Here is a 17,722-nt window from a genome sequence, read left to right as displayed (position 1 = left end):
GGGGACCGGACTACCGCGGTATCACACTGCTCAGCCTCCCGGGGAAAGCTTATGCCAGGGTGCTGGAAAGGAGGCTCTGACCTGAAGAGCAGTGCGGAGTCTGTCACAGTCGTGGAACAGTGGACCAGCTCTTTACCCTCGCAAGACCACTGGAGGGATCATGGGAGTTTGCCCAACCAGTCTACATGTGCTTTGTGGACTTGGAGAAGGCTTTCGACCGGGTCCCTCGGGGGTTTTTGTGGGTGGTGCTGCGAGAGTATGGGGTGCCGGACCCGTTGGCACGGGCAATCAGGTCTCTGTACGCCTGCAGTAGGAGCTGTGTTTTACATCTCCCGGCTGGCCTGAAAACGCCCTGGGATTCCCAAGAATGAGCTGGAAAATGTTGCGGGTGAGAAGGAAGCCTGGGTTGGCCTGCTCGGCCTGACGCCACCGCAACCCGACCCCGGATAAGCGGCAAAAAATGGATGGATGCATAACATATTACAGTTGCTGTTGTTAGTGTTGACCGCTTAACAGTTCTAAAGGTGTTGTTGAAACAGCTTATCGTGCTTCAACTGCTCATCTAGAAAACATAAAGATCTAGGCCAGGAAAATTAAATGATTGGCTGATGGTAATATTGGATTGTTTCTTTTGACATTATCTGACTTAAAAAAAAAACACATATTTATGTTACTGATAGAACATAAGTCATCTTTGAGGTTTCAATATCAAATGTACTTATACCATGCCATTATTGTTTACAACATCTAATTATGTAATTATAATTCTGGTTAGTAGACTAAAATACTTTATTTCCAACTTCTTTCAATTTGGGGGCATGTATTCCCCATTGTTCATCTTTAATGTTGCATCTTCATGTCGTTGCACTGTATTTGATGCACCCATTTAATAGTACATACAGTGAGGTGATATGCTTTAATAATCTATAAAAGTTGTCTCAGAGGGTCTATGGTTGGTCTTGAACTGGAGGGTAATTAATTAGATTTCTGAATGCCATGATTGTGGCCTGCTGGTGCAGACTATCATCAGCTCTAAACGGGAATAGTTCGTCTTTCTGTCATGAAATTCACCAGAGAGACTTTTTCCAAAACACTCATTGCTCTTCTATCTTTTTTTCTTCCTGTGCAGATCAGTCGGGTCATTTTCTGTGTCTTCCTCGAGACCGACTTTGCCATCTACAAGAAGAAAATGTCTGACATTTTTCCAGGTATGTGTCTTAACTTCCAATTGTCTGTACTACCACATCATTAATTTTCTTCCCTTACTATTTTGCCATTGTTAGCTGAACTTCCTGATGGATGGTTGAATGATTTATATGTTGTGTCTCTTCTAGAAGGTATTTGTGTAGTATGTGATGTCGCCATGTACCTAATTGGCCGTCTGTACAGACCCAGGCAGCTTGGCTACCTTGTTTATCCAAGAAAACATCTGCAGCAAGAGACATGTTGTTCCTGGAAGCAGTGGTAGACGGACCTGTCAGGCTTGGGCGACACATTCAAATACAGACAAAGTCAACGCACCCGCACGGCCATTTGGGAGATTAACAGTGAGGATTTATGCTGACAGTTGGTAAAACAAGCGACAGGATCTCTATGGATTGCCTTAATAGGATTAGAATAGTTAGATTTCTTGTCAGCGAACCAGCTAGCTGGTATTTTACATAATTATTGATATTCTGATGAGACTTTAATGTCAGATTTGATTGACTGTAATAATAGTCCTTGGCAGTGAAAGTCTCCTGCAAGTGCAAAAAAATTCAGGGATGCGTAGCAACCGCTGATCGTCCTTGGTTACTGCTCCTCAATTCTATGTGTGAAATAAACAAACATCCATTATCTTCTACTCCCACTCTCTTTTCTGTCTCTCTCTCAATTCCCTCCCCCCTTTTACGGCATCATCTTTTTTTTGTGGGGGCCAGGAGCAGTCACCAGCTCTGATGGGGGCTCCACGGAGGATTGAGTTTAATAGCTGGGGAGCTGAAAGAGGCTGGCTGGCTTCACCAGCCTTGCATTACCTCCCATTTACCCAACTTTTCCCTCCCCAACGGAATACCTACTCTCAGGCCTTCATCTCGCTGCTCCCAGATGGAGAGTGTTTTGTTCTCCCCCGTCATCCCCCGTCATCTGTCCCGCTCCCGGACTCGGCTCTTTACCCTGAAAGATTACATTATAGGGGAGAGACCTTAATTATAATGCCTGCCCCCGTGCACCCAGCAGCCGTCTCATCATATTAGTTCTCGGAGATTAGAATCTGGAGCTGTTGTTCTCCAGTTATCACTCTCTCCATTTACAATTGGCGTCAGTGGATAAATGCCCTATATCTCTCCACGACTGGGAACAGAGGGGACATAAAACAACGACTCCGCCACAAAGGGAAATCAGAAAAGTTCTGAGAGCTAAGTTATTAGAAAATACCTATCTAATAAATATCGTTAACCATCATGCAATAAGTTTCTAATGAGGAGGGCAGAGGTCAGTCTTTTAATTATATGTAGGGCTTTACCAGAGGCTCCACTTTCCCTCATCAAAGCAGCTTGCCTGTCCTGTGCCCTTTGACCTCTGGAGTCAAAGCCACCTTTATCACCGCTGTATGTGTGGGCTAGAGAGGATATTAATTCCATTATGTACCAAGTGGCTAAATAAGTGTCATTCCCACTAGGGGTCATTGTCTGGAGTGAGGCACTACACTCGCCTACACATGCTCCAGTCTTTCACCTTGTGCTTGTTCAAAGCTTTTACCATCCTCTCCATATGAAAACAACCTCTCTTTAAGATGTTCAGAAAACAATATGAAAAGATAACACAGTTACTGCTGTGATTGTAGACTACTGCACACTCAAGTCAGAGACTGAATGCTTTATCTAGCCAGGATGCATCATGTTGATGAGTTCAACCGATGTTGAGAGGTGTGCTTTAAAGAAAGAAATGCTGATTGGTATGAATGCACCATGCAGGGAAAGCATAACCAGGTAGTGTGAAAAGACTTTCATTAAGCCTGCAGAGTGGCAGTAGAGAATAAGATGCTGTGAATTAGCTCTGCAGGTGTGCGTGTATGCTTTCTGAACATCCTATCATCCTCACTGCCAGAGACAGGCAGTCAGGTTGATCTTACGGCAACACTGAATGCGTCACACAGAGGCCTGAGACCATTCTGTCTCCTGCACCCTGCTCTGGCTTTTAATATCCCTCTTTCACGTCGACCCCTCCCGTATTCTCTCTCCTTCACTCATTCTCGCTTCCACCTCTCCTTGTTCCCATGCCACTAGCCTATTACCTCATCCCTCCAGTTTCTATCATTTCTCCTCATTGTATCAAGGAGGAGCTTCTATCAGCAAGTTGTTATTGAGGCTATCGTGAATGCTGGGCCTTGATGTTTCTGTAATTTGCATGTGTGGTCTGTGACATCAGTTTCAAGCTTGTCTCGATTTGAACGTTGGCGCAATAGATTTTTTTATTGAAGTCTTACTACTCTCATTTTTCATTGTATGGCTGCTCTCCTCATATTCAAGCAATCTGTCAAGTGACAATGACTGGGGCAGGAATGTGTAAACAGGACATTTGCATACAGGAAATTGCTTTATTACAATGTGCATTCCCACAAGCTGTCACTATGAGAGAGCCAAAATATGGTTACATCTCTGCAGAAGGAGGAAACTGAAAAATGGCCTGTGCTGACAAGAATACTCATCCACTCCTGCATACAAGGACATCAGCCACGACACACAACACATACATATAAAACAGGAGTTGCACCCATTCAAGTACCGGATATTGAAACACGTCATCTCAGTGAGAAATTAAACAAATGACTTTAGATTTTCTGCAGTGGTTTGTGCTCAGCGTTCAAAAGGAGCTGCAGTTTGATGAGTAATAATGGACTTTTCACCGAGACAAAGATCTTTTCAATGAATGCCAGCTCAAGGACGCCTCAGTTGTTTAGAGTTATACGTCGAGGCCTCTCAAATACAAATACTGAAATATGCAAATACATAAACAAGCTAATACACACAGCGACTATATGTAAACCTTTTGCCTCTGTGGTGCCATTCATCATCCTTTACCCAATTCGCCTACTGAGCTCATAACCACTGATATAATGACCTATTCATTACTTTGAAAAGCCATAAACTTTACACACCTCAAAGGTGCTATGACAGTCTCGCTATCTGGTAAAGAGGACCATCAGTGTTTGCATCATTTTAATTAATACATGCGCCTCGGAACTGCAAACACAAGATTTCAAGGAATTACCACAGTTGTGTTTTTAGAAGAAAAAAAAAAACTATTAATCGACAGAGCTTAATCAATGTAATTAATCATACGACATGATTCTATTAAGTATTCAGATTGGTTCATAGATTGTGATTTACCACATGCTTGCCTTGGCACGTATTATTTGCGAGCATGGAAGCAGTCAGGCAGCTGTGGTTGTAGAGAGTAAAAGCATGTTGAAATTGATTCTGGGTACAATCCCTCACTAATATGATCCGGGTGGCTGCCCACAAGCTGGGCTCCGTCTCTTCTTCTCCTCAATCAGACACAGTGCTGACAATATTAACACGGCCCACAAATCGGGGGTGGGGAGGGAGGAGGGCTGCTGCTTTCTCCCCAAATGTTTCACTGACTCTCCAGTTGACATTTGTTTACATGGCAGTTAATACACTCCCTACTCCCCCAGACACAAACCCCCAAAACTCCATAGCCGGGGCCAGGAAAAAAAAATATGGTCGAAAAGCACCGGGGGTCAGAGTCTGCCAGTCAGCTTTGGCAGATTGGAGGATTGACTTTTCCTTATCATAATTAAAAATGTTCACGTTTGTGCATAAATCTTAGAAATGTAGAAAATACAAAATGTACAAATACATATCCGACAAGCTCTTATCAACAAATTGGCCAGACAAAGTTACTTTTTTATGTTATCAGGATTTAAGACTGGCTGTAGTTTACAACTTGTAATACAAAATGGCATGCTATGCTATTATATAGCAATAGCTCTTTTCCTTTTTGAGGATCAACACCACAACTAGACCTTTAGCTTAGCGTAAAGACTTGTAGCTGAGGGAAACAGCTAGTACATCTAAATGAAACAAATGAACACGTATCTCGATTGTTTAATCTGCACATGAACTGAAGTGTAAAAACAAGTTTGACAGAGTTCGATGTGCTGGACTATTTCTTGTCGGGTGCGGTGACTTCTGAGATTTTGTCGTCACCCTGAAGTTGACAGGCAACCAGAGGAGAAGCTGGGTCATATAACATGTAAATTAGTGAGCTTTTAAAGTCACTAATGCCCTAGTTTTATATTTGACACACATACAATGAAAGTGACATTGATCCTCTTATCTAACCCTTAGAACAAAAGCAAATGAGCACATTTCCCAAAATGTCAAACTCTTGAACAGCTGAGTTTCTAATTGGTTTTTATCACAAAATAGTTTTTGTTGATCCACAGATCAAGCAGGCTATCTAGTGTGACGTCCTTGTGTGAGTCTAACCATGCCATAGTGTTGTCTTTAGCTCTAGATAGAAATAACGGTGTCATATATTATTATTCGAGACCAAGTCACATGCATTTCTTGTGTTGACAGCAGTGTTGAGCAGTGGTAATAATGCTACAGCATGTGGCAGTAGCTGCGACACTCTTGTGTTTCCATCCTCACACTATTGTTATACTGTATCAGCTGGCCGTCTTTTGTTTCCCCAACCAGGGTTAGATTAATGCACTGTACCCTTTTATTCAGTGTTACACAAAAGAAAAGTCTGTCGCAGGATCCACTGGGAGCTCTGATGGTTACACTTCCACAGAACAGATGACAACAGCCTTTCATCACAGCTAATGCTTGCTTTTGCTTGTTAACCACAGCGTAATCATTGTTCAGACTCATCCACAACCATACACACACACACACACACACACACACACACACACACACACATGCCACCATATATATATATATATATATATATATATATATATATATATATATATATATATATATATATATATATTTAAAGAAGTTGAGGCATGCTGAGATCTGAGTGTGTGGTTGTGGGATGGGAGACGGGATCTGTGAGCAGGCATCCATAGCTCCTCTCTCTCTCTCCCCGTCTCTCACTCTGCACTTCCTCCTGAAGCAGCATCCTTCTCATCTCCCACTGTGCAACTCAACTCATCCCCCCAGAAACACCTTTAGTTCACTCAGTCTGTCTCACACAATAAACGTATCGAGAAAAGAAGAGAAAATCCGAGCTTTTAAAAAAGAAGTTTAGAGGTGCAGTTGTCCACCCCAGCCTGCAGTCACTTGTAATTTCAGGGAAATGGGAATTGTGTGTATTGTTTATGCTGAGCCAACCATTTTAGGTTTAATTGAAAAAGAATGTCTCATGAATGTGACCCCATCCCCCCAAACACACACCCAAATACACAGTCATTTGCTGTATTAACTCACTAGATCTAAGGCCGTCTGGTGGCGAAATTGAGGGAGGCTGTGAAGGGTTGTTGGTTAGATTTTGGAGCATGGCAGCTGGTGTGGAAGGAGGAAGTGAAAATGTCTGTGCAGCCGGCCTTTGGACATGTGAATTGGATGGGTTTTTTCTCATTTATCAAAATGATGATGTATGTATCAATCACAATATACTTAAGGTTTTGGTTTCATTGGTTGCCTGGTTTGAGCAGACGGAGCAAACGGCAAAACACTATGCTCTAATATTATAATCAGGGAGACGAGTTGTGCTGCATCTTACATCATAAAATAGCATGGTTTGACACGCTGTCTTCTTCCCCCTGTGCCAGACAATGACATGGAGGTTGCAGAGGAGCAGCTGAAGGGAGGTGAGTGACAGAATATTTCATGGTTGCCTTTTCACCTAAACACCTCCTTTAAAGCACACAGAGGGTGAGTGAGTGGCGTAGCTTCAACTGGTGACAGTGATTTTCTAGGTTTTATGCTGCAGATGAAATTGAATGTTTATTCATTTGGTGACAAGTTGAATCCCGGGCCCGACACATCGCAGTTAAAAATACTCTGTGTCAGGTGCATTACATATAGAGCTTATATCCAGAGCTAATTCCCAACACCATTCTGCTCATCCGGCTTACGGGCACAATGCCTTCAGACCACCTTAAGCAAGTGACAAAAAAAAACAGCAGAGCAACATCCCTCCGCAGCATGCGCCAGGCGATAGCACAAACACAACTGTCAGCGCATAATGCTTTTATCTCCTCCACATCTTGGCACATGGGCTGAAACTCCCAGATACTGCTTATCGGGATAAACTATTGACATTTGTCTGTGCAACGATGTCCTGAATAAGAGATGGCTGGAACAGAAAGCTGTGTGGAAGTGTGTGTATAGTGTTTAAATAGCAGGAACAATAGCTCCAGTTGAGTTTCGACTCAGTTACTTGTTTTTCTCATTAGTTGGCCAAACCATTTTATTTTTATGAAATGTTTGATGAAATATACTGCCTCTAGCAGTTTTCTCCATGGTACAGTAGGTCTGAGAAAGCACCTGATGGCTAGTTTTCTTTATGAGTTTGAGGGGATTCAGAGCATGGGCTTGCCAGAACTAAGGACGGTGTCACTCGACGACGTCATAGTACACGTGGAACCAACTAAGCAGAGAGCAATGTAAGCTTTACTGTCTGTCCAAGGAAGTGTTCAGATTACTGTAGATGTAGAACGCAGCGTGCTATCAAAAAATGTTTTTTCTCCTAAAGTTACCCCCATGATTTGCCAATTACACGCATCTGTGTTTTCAATGAGATTTCATTTTGGGTGAACATAAAAGGGCCGTTTTATAAGTGCACTGTAAAATGTGATATTCCAGAGTAAAACAATGTGCACGTAATGGCTAAATCATAAAGACTTGGCTGAGAAGAAGTGCATTTGAGTTTGTCGTATTGTTGGTGCCTGAGCGTCGCTTTCTATCGCTTTCTTTTTACCCAGCATATTCTATAATAACATAGCACCAGACCATATCAAGCCAACTGAAATAACCCCTTATAATTCTTAGCTCTGTTGTATCATCGTGCCAGCGCTGCCCCGGTCCAGTTTGGACTTGTTTGATGGGCCTTTGCGCCGGTGCCAAGGACTGGCCTTTTATTGTGCTCCAGCAGCCAGAGCTTGAATCGGTGCAGGCTGGAGCCTATTCAAAGGTTCGAATGACTGCCATTCTCACAGGAAATGGTGCTTTTTGTCTCACACTGCGATCTGGAGTTGGTCTCAAAGCCTCATATTCCTTCTTCCCTTCGGTCCCACAGGAGTGTTTTTTTTTTTCTTGCAGGTATAAAACAATAGAGTGTAAAAGACTGGGAGGTCTCCCACTGGGTGTTGTAGCATGGTCAGCCCAAGCAGGATGGCCAAGTTAGAATAACCAGTGCTCCGATCTTTAACTCACACCATCTCTCATCTAACAGCCCCAATTGACAAGATGTCACGCCCTTCGCATCTTGATGGTGTCGGGGGATAACGACATGTCACTCCCTCTGTCTGTAAATCACCGTTTATTCTTGTATATTTATAGATGACACGGAATCCACAACCAAGGAAGAAAGTGAAGACGCTAACAGACGTAAGCTTATTTGTGTGTGTGTGTGTGTGTGTGTGTGTGTGTGTGAGAGAGAGAGAGAGAGAAAGAGAGAGAGAGAGGTTGCATTTGATTGCATGTGTGTTTGTTTTTTATTTGAATAATTATGAATATGTTTTGGGCAAAGTGTCATGACTGGAAAAAGGAAACATTAATATGATAAGCATTTGTTTTGTGTGTATGAAGTAATGGAGTGTGTTCCTTGTCTGTTATCTCTTGCTCTTTGGTGCCAAGTTCCTCTTTGGGGAAATGAATACAAGATGAAGCTTGGTCTTTTTAAAAAGAATGTTTTCTTAGAGGCAAACTTATTTAAGAAGCCATTATCTGGCTATTCTGCCGTTTCAGCCGTTTCAGCCCCTTTGGATGTGTAATATTGAAACAGTTATAGGCTTTTCCGATACGATGGACCAAAGATAATTAGATTCTTACACTGGAGGGTGTTAGTAGGCAATTAAAATCGTACACCATCCATTTGTCTTCAAGCCTTAAGGTTGCAGGGAATTTTTGAAGATAGCAGTCATGGTTGTTTTCTTTGGGGAAACGGGTTCTCAACTGATTGTGAGGAGCTGGACTAGATAGCGCAGACACTTCAAGGGCGCCAATACATTCTGTGTTGTTAAACAATTCACAATAAGTCATTTCTCACCGCCTATTCAGCATACCTTTCCATAATCCACAGCAGTAATTCAATATGATTCACAAATTCAATCAACAGCATTAGGAGGGCATAAGTATTTTGTAATAATCTTTATAAATCCTAATTTATCAGGCCCGGCAGCTTAATAGTAACTAATCCATTCACAAAAGGCCTTGGCACAGCTTTCTAGCATGGGAACACTCAGTCCTTGACACAACCTCTCACAGGAAAGGAATGAAAGGATTTTTGTACTGCCTGCACTGCAAAGGTTAGGTCTGGTTCGATGTAGCACATAGCAAGGATTAATCATAGAAAACCCTCAGATGTCACGATAGCACCGAGCAGAGGAAATGCGAGCTGCAAAAACAGACTGTCAGCTGTGTGAGACAGACATTATAAGATGCTAGGGTGTGTTTATACACTGCATTTCACCATTTTGTGTATAGACCCAGCAAAGCAGGTCACCTATTTGGTATAGTCAATATGTGGAGCACTTTTTAGAATAAATTACACTGCGGCTCACAGTTGGTGGAGTGTGTCTGTCAACACGGTTCAGTGAGATCCATCACATCCATCACGCTCCTCCGGGGTTTCAGTCTTCTCAGTCCACGGGTCAGACATGAGGGGTTTTTAGCCACGGCACTGATGAAGAGAAAGCATTACGGCTTTCTGTTGTTCCATGATAAATACACTGGTTGGTGGACTGGAGGTAATTACAGGGCGGCTTTGTTCCACACAACTGCAACTTTGCATGAGCAAAATGCTTCTTCAGCCTCAGTGGGCTGAAGGAAGAAAGCGGTAAAAAGCACACAAACAACCAACTGTAAAATCTTATTATGAACATCAGACAAAATCAAAACATGCCTTGCATTATTTTTTATATTACTCTGTATTGTTCTTTTTTTTCAATTTAGTTGCTATTTTATTCTCTAAGTGTTGATTTACTATTCATTGCTTTTATCACATTGTTTTTTTTGTGATCTTTTCTAAGCACTTATCTATCATGAATCTCTAATGAATGTCCTACTTTCATGAGACATTTCAAATTTAAAGTGCTCTATAAATTACGTTCTAATTATATTTACTTTAGGAACAACACGACAGGGGAGTTGTTGAGATTTGAGAAAACTCTTTTTTCAAAAGCAGCCAACACGCAAACACTCGTCATCTTCAAATAACCCCTGAGGTGTATTTGCAAAAAAGGATCACAGATTAACTGTGTGTGTGTGTGTGTGTGTGTGTGTGTGTGTGTGTGTGTGTGTGTGTGTGTGTGTGTGTGTGTGTGTGTGTGTGTGTGTGTGTGTGTGTGTGTGTGTGTGAAGAGCTATGTTGTGATGTAATCCACATGAAACATAGGCACAGCATGCAGATGCTGTGAGCTATAGAAAGAAAAAAAGACTGAGTGAGGAAGGGTGAGTGAGACACAGAGGGGGACGCTGGAACAGAGGTCCAGGACAGAGTATTACCACTTTAGAGCACACCTGAGTTGGCAAGCAGCCCCACAGTGTCTATTATTTGATACCAGGTTGGTATTAGTGAGATTAGTGGGTGTCACAGGGCACAGTAAAAATGTGAATATTGAGCCAGAAATCAATGCCTGGCTGGGTCTGTTTGCATGGCATGACTGAGCCTTCTGGGAAATACCAGAGGAAGAGAGGGGGAGATGGTGAGAGATGACACCGAGCGTGGATGGACATGCAGATTAATAACACTGTGTGTGGACAGACAGTGAGCCTCTCAATGGGATACCATCTTTTACACGCTGGCACCCCATGGAGCATCGCTCACAAATACACTTGCTGTTTGCACACACACACACACACACACACACACACACACACACACACACACACACACACACACACACACACACACACACACACACACACACATTTCATGTGCAAGAGGTCTTTAAATATTAGCCTATTTTTCTTTCCACATGTCTCAAGAAATCTTTGTATATTTTTTTGTCCTTTACGCCAATGGAAGCTATGGGAGACGCGGTTTGGTGAAGAGATAGAGCATACTGTGGCTCGGGTGTGAAAATGTGTTCACATTTCTAATGACACATTTCAGACACATTTCTGTATCTGCATACACTTCAGGCAGACACATTTCTGTATCTGCCTTTCTGAAAGGCAGATACAGATAGAGTACTTTGTTTACTTCCTTGGACGTGTCATCTGTAGTTGATATTTACTCAACGGTCATCCAAGTAGGACACACAGGAAAGGTTGCATATCAGCATCTAAATAGTTTATGCTCTTATGATACTGTACTCCAAAAGCTGATGTTGACATAAATAAATCATTTAAGTGTGTGTGGCACTAGCATTTTATTCAAGAAAGCACTACAGCGAGTGAGTAAAATTGCCTTTTCGTGGCTATATATCAGAAAGTGGAATTCATGGGAGTATTGACACTGTAATGTGTGGACTTTGGATGGATTCCTTCGGAGTGATGTTGGACCCGGACTCACAGTAATGCGACTCAGTGAGTATTTCAGAGGAAAGCTGTGACAATGCTGCCACCTGCTGTTAGCAGCACATGTGAGAGCGGCCTGGCGGAGGTGCTGGATGGGTTTTTACGTTGTGAGACAGACAGTGTTCTAATTGAACTTATCTGGGAGCCATTATAAATCACATCTGTCCTACATAGACTCTTTGTGTTGTCTCGGTTGTGTATCTGTGTGTTGTGTGTTGATCCACAATCTGTCCCTTAGCTTCCTTTATCACAAATTGAATACGGTTCCATTCAATATGCCAAATACAAATGATCAAATAACAGGGAGGAAATTACATTCAGCCTTTTGTCATATCTGATATATTGTTGCTTGGGATCACTTTAGACGGATACAACATCCATGCATGATTTTTAAACGCAGAACAAAGGTTTAGGATGACCTCATGGCCAGAGACGCGTTCATCTTAACCTGCTTTTCCCAGTGAAGTTTTCTTTTCAGACCCCTGTCTGTGGCTCCATCTCAAAATGCCAGTCATGATTAATAGAAAGGATTGCCATCTACTGTGTGTCACCAGCATTCTGTGTGATGGACAGAGGCACTTGAGTAAAACATGCAGCACTGGTAGAACTGGCCTTTTCCCCATTTAATAGAAGCTGGCATTTTTATTGTTCTGAGTGCAGGGCAAAATTGCATAGATATGAAAAAATGGTTTCTCTCTACAGCTTGTTAAAAAAGCAATTATAGAAGCTGCACAATAGCCATTGTAGAGCATGTTCCCTTATTGGTGTCATGGCTTTCATTTACTCAATTTGTCCCAAATGTCATTGGTGTGTGTGTGCGTGTGCGTGTGCGTGTGCATGTGCGTGTGTATCAGAATGTGTGAGAGCGACAAAAGGGGTGAAGAGGGTATGGGATAACAGATATAATGCAGAGATTAGTTTTTTTTCTGTCAGGACGGAAATCTGCCTTTTGTGCATATATTGGACACATTACCGTGGTGTGGTACAGTAAATGGACAACTTGAGGTCGACTAGCAAAGATGATGTCTGTATGCAGCCGGAAGTATATCATTCTCCAGTGACGCAGAAACCTCCACATCCAACACGTGTTTTTATAGACCTATGAAACAGGATCATGTTTAATAGTGTCATAGTGATACTATTCACTATTATTTAGTATTACACATATATTATCTTTTAGCCATGATGGCTTACATTTAATTTTTTCCAATACTTAAAAAAAACCTGCTTAACAACAACTGAAGTTTATATTTGTCATAGACTAGCAAAGCTAAAAAATGAACTATTTAGAATAATCATTTGTTATTAGGAGTTGCAGCAGTAGGTTTGCTTACCACTAACCTAGAGCATGGTCAGAAAAACTAAATAAAACCTTCTATGCTAATACACTATGTGAAAGAGAGCCGATACAAACGGGAGCTAAACAGGAGGTAACTGTTTTGAAATGTGATGCCAGCAGTCACAAGATGGATCCTTTGCCTAAAGATGAACAGTTTGTGATCATTAGTATGACTGGTAGCTTTGTTTTCTAAATGTGAACAACTGGCATTATTCCAATGTCAGCTTGTGCTTGGCTGATGATTCCTTTCCCTCTCTTTTCAGGTAAAGAGGAAATAGGTGATGAAGATAAAGGTGACGATGGTAATGTCGTTCTACGCACCATTAACACATGTTCCGAGCCCCTCGGCTCTACCAGTGCTTTTTGATGTCATTTGTCTTCAAAAATTAAATTTTCTCTTCGCTCTAGTTCAGTCCTTCCTCCCCGTGTGCCACCACTCCAACTTCTCTTATCACAGAAGCTCGGAACAAAGAAAATCCCTCAATTATGCATGGTTTTAGAAGTGACATTCTTTTTTGCACTTAATTTATGCATGTCTTTGTGGTTCTGTTGCTCTCGTACTGCAGTACAAAGACAATGCTACACAAAGAGATGGAATGAAAAGGCTGTTTGAGGTGATATTGAAAGCCAAGTCAATTCCAGGCACTCGCACTGAACTGAAATGCTTTCTGTTCTAGCTGCTGCAGGTAATGAAGACGTGGACATGGCGAGTCAAAATCCAGGTATAGTACAGTCACAAGCTAAGGCTCCGGCATGGACAGGGGTGGGATTGTGTGTTATTGTCAGTGTGCAGATAGACACACTGTACTATACACATCACTCGCTGAGGGAGTTGATCCAACTCTTGTCTTTGGGGTAGAGATGGGAATTGTACGAGCTCACCAGGGTCCAGCTCATCGTTTTCACTTCAACTAAGGGGGGGTGTGTGTGTGTGTGTGTGTGTGTGTGCGTGTGTGCGTGCGTGTGTGTGTCAGAGATAGCAAACAGAGGTCACTATTAACTTTGAGCTAAAACCATTTCTCTTTCTCCGACTATCCTCTGTGATGTTGGTATGTAATTATGATTCTTCATTTGCATATTGGCAGTAAGCAGCGCCTCGCCTCTCTTCTGTTTTTGTTTTATTTAAATCCCATCCCATTGACAAAGATTTGACAGATAGCGCCTCTCTAAACATGAATTTTGTAGATATTCTATGAGAGTTATAGCAAATGCAGCCCAGGGATGCTGTCCAAAAACTGTGATTATGTAATTACTTTCTCATGAGACACAAACAGGGAGAAAGGAGAGAGAAGAAGGAGCAAAGATATCCAATTTTAAACAACACCTGCAAACTAATTCAGCCAAAATTACAGCAGTGGCATCATTCTCGTGCGCGCGTGCGTTGCAGGTACAAACCAGAGAACACTGATCTATATGTTATTCAATAATGTGGTCTTTGTTACATTGTAAAATATATCCTACACCTTTATTAAGACATATATCCATCATCAGATTGTGTTTTGTAATATTCCTTTACATGTAGATTTCATTCTTTATCTATTAATGCTTGACATGTTTTATTCATGATTTCTTTGATCATACAGGTAATCTCATTGATACACAGGGTCTCATATTCGAGACAGACCTGGTTAAGACACAGCAACAGTAGAACACAAAGTCTAGCCCAAAAATAACACAAATTATTTGAGTTATGAGTGATATGTGTGCCAAAAAGAAACACAAATCTACATTTAAACTAGCGTATACAGCCTAAAGCAATCTCTTTCTCTTTCTAAAATATTAGTTGTTTTACTTATTTCCGCTCAACACTGTGCTCTTCAAACTGTAATAGAGTAACCTCTGGGTGTGAAACTGTTTCTGAGAGATTTCTATCAACAGTCAAGACGTATGGGCTTGTTTTCTGCCGTGTGTTACAGGATTTTTTGTAAAGGCTTTGATTCCTTTTGCCTAAATTAATCCTTCAAAATGTACTACTTTTTACATTTAAATGTCCATGCGCCTCCAGATGAAAATCCAGGAAACGAGGAGCCAAGTCAAGACAAGGATAAAGATGAAAATGAACACCAAGAAAAAGATGACGATATAGGCATTGACAAGGAGGAAGAGAAAGATGAAGAGAAAGGCATCGACAACGAGGAAGATGAAGACAAAGGTATGTAGTTGTGGGCGCATGTGTTTATTTCTATTCTTTTAAATCAAAACCTTTGTGGTATAGAAGTTGTCATTCACAAATATTCATACCAATTGAAAAAAGGTTCAGGCGATGTCTGATTCCATGATAGCAATTGTTTGTATCACTGCATGCTGCAAAATGTCCAGAGGGCACTGAGGCAGACATGTATGAATAAGTCAGTTCAATGCATGAAACTGTGATGGCCTGAGTAATGACATCGCTAAATGGAAAGAAAGATGTTTACTTTTTTGGTTTACCACCAGTCTAAAATTGCACCACAGGGAGATGGGACACTACAAATGCACAATAAGTTAGTTTTATTTCTCGCTGTCAGTGTTTGAATCTATGTGAATTTAGCTCTCAGGCACAGAATGAGCAGAACCGAGTGGGGAGGAAATGGTTCAAATGGCGTGCAGTATTGCACATTGGACTTACAATAAACCATCACTGGAGCCTTCTACTGTAGGGCTCACATTAACAATGGTAACAAACGTGCACATAAAGAAAGCTGATCTCACAGAGGACATGGCATGTCAAGCTTCTTTTTTGCAGGCATGCGGGTGCGATCTCCTGCAAAAACACTGATGTTGTGTGAATGTGTGCAGCGTAACAAAAATCTGAGCTTCGCTTCCTTTTTACAGCAAAGGAAGAGCAGCCTGCCGCGAAGGCTGAACATGACGACACAGCAAAGTCCACTGTGGAGATGGAAGGTAAAATCTGATTTGCCTTGATGTGATTTGATTTGACCAGATGGAGAGTCTGACTGACTGACTTTCAATCAATGTGATTTTACAGGCCAGTCTGTTTGTATTTGTATACTTGTGTATTGAATTAGCATGGCCAGCGTTGTTTTTGTTTTGTGCTGTTTGTCAAACTAGTATTCCCCTGGAATCAATCTCAGCCATATAACATCACTTTGTACAGGACGTGATTGCATTTCAGGGATCTCAGGTGGTATAACATTTTTCTGGAAGCCACAATGGCACTGCTGAGATCAGTCAATCACAGCAGATATATATATATATATATATATATATATATATATATATATATATATATATATATATATATATATATATATATATATATGTATGTATAGATAGATAGATAGATAGATAGATAGATAGATAGATAGATTTTAATGATATATAAATAAGACTAGCCTAGCTGTATGGATTCAGCATTGCTATCTCAATGGTAGAATTGAGGCAGGTAATGTTAAAAAGTGTTTTTGTGAAGTCAACGCCTAAAACAGCTTATATCTCCGTGTTATAGCCCTCCATTGGTCAAATAATTAAAACCCATCAATGAGGCAAATCAATTACACATACCTGTTGTAATTCACACTTATTATAAGCAGTGTCTTTTGAAAATACACTTTAGGTTAGGTTTAGGCAACAAAACCAGTTAGTTAAACCACTTAGTTGAAGAGCGTGGTTGACGATAACTTGACTAATGACTCATGAGTAGTAACTTGACACACAAATCACGAGACTAGCGACTGACGTGTCAATCTTTAATTGAGTTTTGCAGAAGAAAAGAACGTCTGTCTCCTGGGTGAAAGTCTGGTCTTTGTTTCACCCACCATGTGTAAACTATCAGAAAAGTATCAGTAGCTGTGAGCAATAAGGACACAACTGTGTTGCTTCACTATACGCCGCACAAAGAGTTCCCCCATGCGTTGGTGTAAGACACTGAGGAGCTCTGACCACGCTGCGGGATTTGACACTTCAGCCACTCCAGTTGAGCTCCAGGGAAAGCAGGGAAAGGGAAATTTTGTTCGGTCTAAACAACTCTTTCTTCTCATTTGTGTTATTTAGTTGACCACATGGGCTAATCTATCTTTAATTATCCTCATCAATCTCTTTCTCACGTGGTCACCGATTGAGGGTATTGTCGAGAGAAGTTGAGGGTTAGATTGTTGAGCCCCAGCCACCCTTCCTCTACCGCTGCACTAACACAAAGGCCTGAGTCACTCCCTCACCTCCATTTAACTTTCTCTTTGACTGACATTCAATTAATTTAGGTTGAGAGTGAACATTCCAGATAGATCCATCTGAGATAGCCTCCTTCATCCTCTCTGAAAAGCCATTGGAATACATTCCACAAACACTGCAGGCTTTCCATCACTGGAAAGCTTCACTTCAGCCTGTTGATTGTGTCGTGCTTGAGCCCGCCAGTGTCTGTCACTGTCTCGTGTTGCCATGGGCCTTGTACTGTGTGGTGGCACTGTCAAGCAGTAAACAGTGGTGTCATTCTTGATTGCAGGCAGATTGCATTGTGTATAGAGGAGCGGAGCCTTGGACAGAGTGCAGACTCAAACTGTCTCACAACTCGGCTTAGCCTCGCGTAACCAGCTATTCAATGATTCCCCAGCCAATACCCTTTATTAAAAATAATAACTGTAATCAGGCGGCCTGCTCATGGCCATAGAGGTTAAATCTGCTCCATTGAAAGGAGTGATAAAATGTCTCATAATGGTGGGAGGAATAACTAATGAAT

At 41.6% G+C, this 17,722-nt stretch overlaps 1 protein-coding gene across 4 annotated transcripts in view; it reads left to right on the top strand.

Moving 5' to 3' along the window:
- Positions 1-17,722, top strand: part of macrod2 (mono-ADP ribosylhydrolase 2) — a 377,376-nt gene that overhangs the window by 344,684 nt on the left and 14,970 nt on the right. For 2 of the 4 annotated variants that reach the window (XM_068568506.1, XM_068568503.1), the window contains exons 9-15: positions 1,130-1,208; positions 6,794-6,832; positions 8,526-8,573; positions 13,311-13,349; positions 13,725-13,769; positions 15,053-15,199; positions 15,862-15,930. In XM_068568506.1, coding sequence (XP_068424607.1) covers positions 1,130-1,208; positions 6,794-6,832; positions 8,526-8,573; positions 13,311-13,349; positions 13,725-13,769; positions 15,053-15,199; positions 15,862-15,930 — 466 coding nt within the window. The remainder of the gene's footprint in view (positions 1-1,129; positions 1,209-6,793; positions 6,833-8,525; positions 8,574-13,310; positions 13,350-13,724; positions 13,770-15,052; positions 15,200-15,861; positions 15,931-17,722) is intronic. The other 2 variants (XM_068568504.1, XM_068568505.1) reach the window with 2 other exon arrangements.

The sequence above is a fragment of the Clinocottus analis genome, unplaced genomic scaffold (genome assembly GCF_023055335.1).
Source record: "Clinocottus analis isolate CAN_PGR_092001 unplaced genomic scaffold, fCliAna1.0.p SCAF_8, whole genome shotgun sequence".
NCBI classification, from domain to species: domain Eukaryota; kingdom Metazoa; phylum Chordata; class Actinopteri; order Perciformes; family Cottidae; genus Clinocottus; species Clinocottus analis.
The sequence above is the reverse complement of the archived record's forward strand: the minus strand, read 5'-3'. Positions and strand labels throughout refer to the sequence as shown.